The 8,458-nt window shown below is 59.5% G+C and overlaps 1 protein-coding gene across 2 annotated transcripts; it reads right to left on the bottom strand.

The window, feature by feature from the left end:
* Nucleotides 1-1,204: 1,204 nt before the first annotated feature.
* TRIM10 (tripartite motif containing 10) lies at nucleotides 1,205-8,361 on the bottom strand. Of its 2 annotated transcripts, XM_028091721.2 has the most exons (8): nucleotides 8,193-8,361; nucleotides 7,557-8,047; nucleotides 6,454-6,549; nucleotides 5,847-6,077; nucleotides 5,184-5,206; nucleotides 4,823-4,938; nucleotides 4,002-4,034; nucleotides 1,205-3,030 (listed from the first exon to the last, which is right to left on the bottom strand). In XM_028091721.2, exons 2-8 carry the CDS (start codon nucleotides 7,983-7,985, stop codon nucleotides 2,513-2,515), a joined length of 1,446 nt encoding a protein of 481 aa, XP_027947522.2. In that variant the 5' UTR covers nucleotides 7,986-8,047; nucleotides 8,193-8,361; the 3' UTR covers nucleotides 1,205-2,512. The 2 variants fall into 2 exon arrangements, with proteins under 2 accessions (XP_027947522.2, XP_027947521.2); XM_028091720.2 differs by having other exon boundaries at nucleotides 7,557-8,361.
* Nucleotides 8,362-8,458: the final 97 nt, after the last annotated feature.

Below are 8,458 nucleotides of genomic sequence, written 5' to 3'. Positions count from 1 at the left end.
TGCTGCAAGAACGTGAGCCCTGCCAACCATCTGAGCGAGCCTCCGGGAGGCCCGGGCCTGCTGCGCCCTGCTTGCAGCCTGGGGAGACCCCAGGCAGAGGTTCCGCGGGGCCCGGGACACCCAGACACTGACAGGGGTCTCGGGCGCGGGAGTGGAGCCAAACCCCCGAATGCAGATGTGCCGTGTGTGTCCTTGCTCTTCGCTCCCTGCTGATTTGGGACGGCTGGTCAGCCTGCACAGGTCTTGTTCTTTCACGTACACAGCGGGCTTACTAGTGCCAACACCCTCCTCATCGGCTGTTGGGGGACGTGTCAGAGGAGAGTTCCATGTGTGTTTCCTAGCTCTTCCTCCGAGGCCTGGTTTTGCCCCCTCACCACCCCGGCCACAGCTTCCCACGACGCCTGGCTAATGGTGGAAAACCCCATTTCCTTCTTTACACGTCTGTTCTTACAACAAGTTTTTCTTTTTTGGGACTAACTTGAGGAAGTCTCCGTTCTCAGTACTAGAAAGCGCCGCTGCCACGTAGGGTGTGAAAACCTCAGGTGAGCCCACGGCGGTCAGGACAGGGCTGCACCCCGCCCGTGGGGCCTGGGGAGGGTGGCGGGAGGAGGGGCTTAGACCCGAGCACTTCTGGGGAGGGCAGGGGCCCCGAGGGCAGATCTGGGACAAGCAGAGCAGCCAGGCTGAGTCACCGAGTCACCCGTGGAGGGATCCACCCTCCTCCTCTGCACGGAGGCTCCTGCTCCAGGTCAGGTCAGCAGAACTGAGGGTTGGACGCGCAGTCTGAGCGTCTTCACTCACTAGCAGTTGTATTTCTCAGCGAGGGAAACAAGTTGTCTTTCGGGAAGCAGGCCCCTCGTGGGGGGTGTGGCCGCCGTTAGCTTGTTCACCGGGACCCTGCGTACCTGTTTCTGAACGAGGTGTGCCCCGCAGTGGTTCAGGCCCCTTAGTCAGACGGGCTTCCAATCCTGGCTGCGCGATCTCAGCTGTGCAGACACCCACGCTTCACCGGAAGGTACCAGCAGGAAGCACCTCCTGCAGTGACCAAGGTTAGGGGACATAAAGCACGCCCGGTCCTCCCACAGGTGGAGACCCTGTAGGCCAATTGTCATTTAACAGGCCCTGCTAACGCCAATAAAAATACACAGAAAAGCACAATCCACGTCTTGGTGGAACCCCAGGTTTGGGGCTTTGGATGTGTATTATCATCATACAGAAACTCAAATGTGCCTATTGTTGGGAATATACAACATTTTCTGTGACTGTATTTTATAGACAATGAGAACATGCCCAGAGGAAGCAGTCAGCCCCTGTGCAGCCCCTGCCCCTGGGCCCACGTCTCCTCCACCTGCTGGCCGGAGGAGGAGAGGCAGACCCCCGCGCCCAGGGCCTCAGCCTGCACAGGCCTCCTGGGCCCCGGTGGGGAGGTGACCGAACACTTCAGTTTGTGTCCAAGCAGAGCAAACACATCGTATTAAAGAGGTTGTCAGTGAGTGGTACCTTTAAACAGAGTGAAAGACAGCAACCAGGAAACAAAAGGTGTGGAGACCATACTTCTACTGGGCATAGGATCTCACATTCCACCCTGGGGCAGCTGACGTCATTCTCCGAATTCCAGGCTCATCCCTGCAGCCCCAGAGCCTCGTCAATGCTGCTGCAGGTCACCCAGCACGCCCCGAGGGGACTCGGCAGCCCTGCCGTCTCTGCCCCTGCAGTGGAGCTCTCTGAGCCTCATCCCTTCCCACCCTCCCGCGCTCGAGCTCAGACGGTGAGCTCACCGCAGCAGGAACGGGGTTCTCCGCAGGGGAGAGTGCGGGCTGTGGGTTACCCTGTGATGGCCAGGCCTCCCGTCTCTCAGCCGGACGTGCTCCCGGGGGAGGGAGGCCGCAGCTGGTGTCAGGGTCTCATGGCCCAGCGTCCAAGGGCTGCAGGGTCAGCCAGCCGGGTCGGGTGTCTGCCAGCCCTCCTCCCCTGACTCAGCTCTCCAGTCTCCTACAGCTGTCCTCCCCAGGAAGCCCTCCCTGCTGCTGGGCCCCTTGCCCTGAGCTCCCCACACACAGGGCAGCCCGCCCAGCACCTGCCGCCCCCGCTGCCATGTCCTCTCCCTGCCTCTGTCTGGTCCCTGAGTTCCTCCAGATATCAAACAGACTTTCCTTTCATTTTCACACCACCAGTGGTGACCATCCTGCCTGGTTCACAGGTAGCACCCAGGAAATGTTTCTTGAAGGTTCATGTATATGAACCCTCATTTTTCTGGAAGAAGATGTAATGAAGACAGGTGCCCAAGATCACACAACGGTCGGCCACAGGCTGGTCTGGAGCCCGGTCTTCTGGCTCCAGACCTGGGTCTCCTGTGTCTGCTAGGACCGCTGGGCCACGTCCCCGGAGCCCCTGGCCCCTGGGGGTCAGGGAAATGGTCACCCACTTTGTCCTTGCAAGTCCTTAGTCTGCCGCGCTTCTGCCCAACGCCAGGTGAGCCTGGAGGGTCAAGTTCGTCTGACGGGAGGGTGACTCAGGAACTCACGGAGAAGCTAGACCCTCGGCCCCAGAGCCCAAAGAAGGGAAAGACCTTCTGGGTGAAGGAGGCCGTGAAGGTGTAGATGGGCTCCTGGCTGACAGCGTTGACGAAGGTCACCCAGCCCACCTCATAGTCCAGGGACACGCGCACCTGCCGCGGCTGCTCCCCCAGCGCCAGCCGCGTGGGGAAGGAGCCCAGCGCCGACACGAAGCCCCAGGCCAGCCTCAGGGCCCACACGCCCTCCTCCGGCCGCAGGCGCAGCTCCCCCTTCCGCGCCACGTCCTCGCTCACCACGCCCACCGTGCAGCTGCCGCCGTGGGCCAGGTCCACCTTCACCAGCCACGTGTGTCTCCCCTCTGTGAAGCCGCCGTGGGCCAGGACACAGGTGGCCCGGTCAAAACGCTGGGGGTTGTCTGGCGAGTTCTGCCACTTGTAGGAGAACTGGGCGCGCCGCTGGTCCTCAGACAAGAGGAGCTTGGGGTGGGAGGTCTGGGGGTCCAGACAGATGTCAGCTGCGGGGGACAGAGGCGTCAGCAGACATCTATCACCTGCAGGAGGCCCTAAAAGCCCTGCCTCCACCCGCTAGTGTCCTTCTCCACGTCGCGTGTGTGTGCGCGAGAGTCTGGTGGACCGGCTGCGTGGGCGTCACCCGGGACGGTGGTAGAAATCCCCACGCTCCGACTTCACCCCAGACCACCCCGAGCAGAGTCTGGGCTTTGAGCTGGTGACTGGCGCGTGTTACCGCCTGCCCACAGGACGCGGGCTCCCGCACGCCCGCCATCATCGGCTCAGCGCGGTCCTCGGAAAGCAGCTCTGTCCCGGCAAATGGGTGGTCTCCCAAGGCCGCGCCCGCTGCCGCCGACACCCGCCCCCCTCCCGCGTCTGAGATCTCAAGAGGGCGGAGACGCCTCGGCTCCACCCGAACGCCAGGGCGCGTTCACCACCGGCTCCCGCAAGCTCTCCGGCTCGTCCGCGGGTTATTCCTGCTGCCTCAGTCATTTTAAGACCACCAGAGTCAGAGGACCACTTCTTAGCACGAAGAGCGCCCAGGCACCCTGCCCAGTGTGGCTTTTCATATCCGTTAAGCTGAGACACTCGTAAATTCCGATGTGGCGACGGGTCAGAGAGTCCCTTCCAACAACGCGACTCCCCGGGTCTCTGGCTGACAGACGCCCTGGGTGGCGTCCTGCCACCGGCCGCCTTCCCTCCAGCTACCCTAACTGTGAAGCTCCACCTGACGGGGGCGGTTTCCAGGGACTCCAACAATGGGCTCCTAAACCCAGACCAAAGTCCCCTCGCCCAGGAAGCCCCTCCTGATAGCCCTCGTCCTGCTCTGGTCTGACCTTTCTCCCGGCCTGTGACGAGCAGATGAGAACATGCGCTCCGAGCCGGGGGGATGTGTGTGCGCGCGCGCGTGGGCGTGCGTGGGCGGGAACCCTACGCAACGCGGCCCCCCCACTCCCTCGCGTCCCAGGCTGCCTACCTGGCTCATAGTCCAACTCGAAGCAGAGTTTCTCTGTAAAGAGGATACAAACCAGGATGAGATCCCATCCACCGCATGAATGGATAAGGGGCTTAATTTATTTCTTACTGTCCTTGGAAACAATTTTGGGAATAGTCGAAGGTTAGGTTTGATTAGAGGACAATGTCCGTCACGGCCAGCCCCGAGTTTGAGTGTGGGCTCGCCCGGGGCGACGCTGCTATGGGGCGGGCCACGGGGCGGCATCATTGCGGGCGTCCGAAGGGTGCTGGCGGAGAGCGGCGCGCCTGACTCATTCCCCATTATCACGCCCTTTCCCACCAGCACCGCCGGTTCCAGGAAAGCCGGAAGAGTCCCCCCCAGGGGCCTGGAGCGCCCGCCGGATGGGGGGATGCGAGAGAGAGTCAGCCGCCCCACAGTGCGGAGAAAGGCTATCTCTGGTTATTAATTAACGGTGTTCATCATCAGAAACTTATGTATTACAAGGGCCTCTGTAGATTTTTTAAATTATTGAGAATGGCAGGTTTTGTTAATCATTACTTTTTATATTGTTCAAGGTCAGCGGATCAGATTTATTTGTGTAAATACTTTTCAAGACAGTTAATTTTTTTTTTCAGAAATCTTCATCTTTACTATCTCTGTTCAGTGTCATGTTATCCCGATAGGCAGATTTTATAAAGATGTGCAAGTAAGGATAGCCAAGGAAGGCACCAGAAGGGTACCAGCCAAAGGCCACTCAAGCCTCTGGCAGTGGAGCATGGGGGGCGTTCCTAGGCCTGGGCTTCATGGACTCCCGCCCGCGGGGAGCCCTGGGGTCCTCTTACCCAGAAACATCTTCATCTTCCTCTGCAGAGGGATGGCCTGCTGGGGGAAGTCCCGAATCCTCTGGCCCAGCTCAGGGGACACAGCCTCTGGTTTCCGGCACTTTCTGGTTTCACATCTAGGGGCACAGAAATAGTGGGGTTTGGGAATTCTCCAGACCCAGCTGGCTGCCTGCGAACTGGGCACGGAGACGGACACAGGCAGACACACTTCCTCAGGGACGCACCCCACTGCCCAGGCTTGGGCAACTGCCCGTGCAAATGCATGCGCATGCTTGAAGGTGTGCCCTGCCGGCGTGCAATAGCCAGATGCGCGAAGTAGTTTGTGTGCGCGCCCTCGGAGGATGACGGAATGGCAGCTTACCTTATCAGAGTACTTCTGATGTCCTAGGAGAGAGAGGGGAGAGGAATTCAGCAAAGACAAATACCACATTCCCACATAGGAAAAAGGGCCCAAGATCCTGTAGGCACAGAGTTTTGGGATTGATGAGGTGTCTGGGGTCACAGAGGCCACTCCTTTATCTCATGCATCCACACAGTGGAGGGACCTGCCTGCAGCTGGAGGCCAAGGCCCCTGCTCTCAGTCCCATAAACCAGGAGTGTGGCCCCCAATCATGCTGCCCTTCTGATGCCTTGTTGGGACCCCGATATCTTCCCTCAGGTGCCACAGACCAGGAAGAACTTCCTGAGGGTGGCGACACAACATAGTCTGCCTCAGAAACAGCACGTGACATGTTTGCAGAGCACGTGATGCTTTCCAGACTGCTAGTTTCCACTGCATTTTCCAGTTGGATCCTCACAGAGCCCCTGACAGGTAGGTAAGGGAAGGAGCCCCCCCGATTAGATGGATTGGGCCGGACAGTGAGAGGCCAGGGAGCAGAGTGACCGGGGAACTGTCCGGGGAGCAGGGAGAGGAGTTCAGGACCTGTCTTGCACACGGGATGCAGGGACACGGGATGAAGGGCAGGTGGCTCGGACAGTGAGATGCCAGGAGTCAGAGGCTGGCCTGTGGGGGGGCAGGTCTCACCGTCAGGAGCCCCCGGGCCGGCCTCCCGTTCTTCTCCTCCAGTTCGGAGATCAGGCTGCTGAACCGGCTGATCTCCTCGCTGACCAGGACGTCAAAGTCATCCTGTTGCTTCAGGATGTCCGCATCCAGCTTCTCTAGCTGGGCCAGGAGGACGCTCTGCTGTTCCTCCAGGAACTGGCTCAGATGTGCGAACTCGAAGATCACTTTCTGTCTCTTGGTGGCCACCTGACCCTGAAGGGGCGGTAGGGGGGAGGCCGGGGGGTGATCCCTCTGTTTCCTTACTTGTCCACCCCTGGCTCCCTCTGGCCCACATCCACGTCCTCCACGCTCGGTGGAAAATCGGAGCCCCGGCCCCAGGTCCCTGCACTGTCCGCACAGCACGAGGCTGCCTCGTGGGCCCAATCGCCTTCAGTCCTTACAGCGTTTCAGCAAGTGTGGGAGGGCCTGCCGACTTCTACTCCCCACCTCACACAAAAACAGAGACGTGCTAGTTGGTCAGTGCTGGGACCAGAGCGACTTCCCACCGCCTACGCTGGCTACCCTGCCTTGGCTTCAGGGGGCGCTGGATCCCCGGGCAGGCCGGTCCCGGGAGGGCACAGAGACCTACCAGGAGGACTTGCATCCTCTCGTTTTCTCTTGACTGGATTCTTTGAATCTCCTCTCTCTCTTTTCTTAGACACTCAAGACACTTCTGTATTTGCTCCTGGAGAGAAAGAGCATGAAGTTATGTTACATGGAAGCAATGACTCGTGAAGAGGGGTCGGCCCGCTGCCTCCAGGACGGACGCGCCCGAGGGAGGGAGTGAGCCCTCCCCTTGCCGCCAACACCTGCACCCGGACTGTCCTTGGCAGCTGGCCCTCTCCAGGCCTTTTCTTTCTAGCTTTGCTCTCCAGGAACTCTGACCAGAGCTGTCCCCTCTCCCTGTGCCGGCACAGTCCGCGACTCGGTTTCCCCATCTGAGCCTGGCAGCCTTCAGCTTAAAAACCCTGGTTTGTTTTTCTTTGGTAAGTTAGATCTGGGATCTGTCCCCAGCCTGATATGCCCTTCTTTGAAAGTGTTCCAACTTGCTCGCATATCTCAAAGGGAACATATACACACAATCCTTTCTTGTGAACAGAATCCATTTTCTGTGTATGATTCCAGATGGGAGAAGAAACTTGGATAATATAAAGAGTCGACACTGTTTTAAAAACTGCTTGCTCTAGAATAGAGTTAGGAACAGGTATTCACACACAAATGTCCACATAGGGACATTCAGAAATATAATTAACGCTCTCACCGTCAAACGCTAGGGAACTAATCGGCACAGACAGAGGCCCACTTTTACTAGAGCATATGGTGTAAATGACTAAAACGAGCAGGCAGTTATTGGTGGATAAGACTGCACACCACATGTTTACTGGCCCTGCATATAAACACTAGTTTATTTAAAAATACAAGCCTGCAGACCTCCCCCCAAACGCCACATGCACGGGAACCATGCACACGTTCGTGCACATCACACACTATTTGCACAGTTGTCCCCCAAACGCGGACATCCTCAGAAGCGCCTGCCTGACCCACTGTGGTCACTCAGCCATCCTGCGTGTCCTTGTGGAAGCCCTGGTCTGTGTCGGCCATAAGTAAACAACACAGAACATGCTTCAGCACGCACACCCGGCCCTGTCTGAGGGGTGACGGGAGAGGGAGACCCTGCGTCCCCTGTCCTACCCTGTAGGGCCCTGCTGCGTCCTCCAGGAAGCGCACGGTGTGTGCCCGGTGGCCCCAGGCCTCCCGGCACACCACACACAGCTGCGTCTCATCGTCCTCACAGAAGAAGTAGATCTTTTCCCCGTGCTCCTGGCAGATGTCCTCCTCGTCTGAGCCCGGGGTGGACACCAGCTTGAGGCGCTCGATGTTCTCCACCACGCTGGCCAGCTGCCAGTTGGGCCGGAAGCTTCCAGGGCGGAAAGGCTCCTTGCAGAGGGGGCAGGTGAGGGCTTCCTCGGGGTCTGGGCCTGGGATTTCGCAGTAGCGGGTGAGACAGCCCCGGCAGAAGTTGTGGCCACAGTCGATGGTGACCGGCTCCCTCAGGGTGCCCTGGCAGATGGGGCAGTTGACCTCGTCCGCCAGGCTGGTCACAGAGGCGGCTGAGGCCATGGCGTGGCTGTGCCTGTTGGCTCCTCAAGGTTACCGTCTGTGCGTGGCTGAGCGGGGAGGATCTGGGAGAACAGCAAGGACACACACTCACCCCGCACAGCCAGACGCGGCCCGCCTTAAATACACGCCAACGGCCTCACGGTCGTGGACGAGCGCACGAACGCACACGCACACGCAGACATGCTCGCCCAAGGGCAGGGCGCCCACCTGCATGCCCAGGTCCTCCCGTCCTCCTCCAAAAGGAGCGGACACACACGCTCCAGGAGAGGGAGGGAGGAGGGGCCACGGCCTTCCAGACAGGGCCTCAGTTAGTGTCGGGGCTGCTGCCCACAGCTGGGGGCCCTGCGTCGCTCCCGTGCATCCACACACGCTCACGGTAAAGGTGAAGTGGTATCTTGGCCGTCCACAGCCGACAGAAATAGTCCTTGCTCTGGGGTGGGAGGGGGACCTGGTCGGGGAGCAGAGACGCCACA

This window comes from Eumetopias jubatus, unplaced genomic scaffold (genome assembly GCF_037043125.1).
Source record: "Eumetopias jubatus isolate StellerSeaLion01/CBP00866 unplaced genomic scaffold, mEumJub1_p1.0 scaffold_6, whole genome shotgun sequence".
In the NCBI taxonomy this organism is placed as follows: domain Eukaryota; kingdom Metazoa; phylum Chordata; class Mammalia; order Carnivora; family Otariidae; genus Eumetopias; species Eumetopias jubatus.
This window is presented reverse-complemented; position numbering and strand designations above follow the sequence as displayed.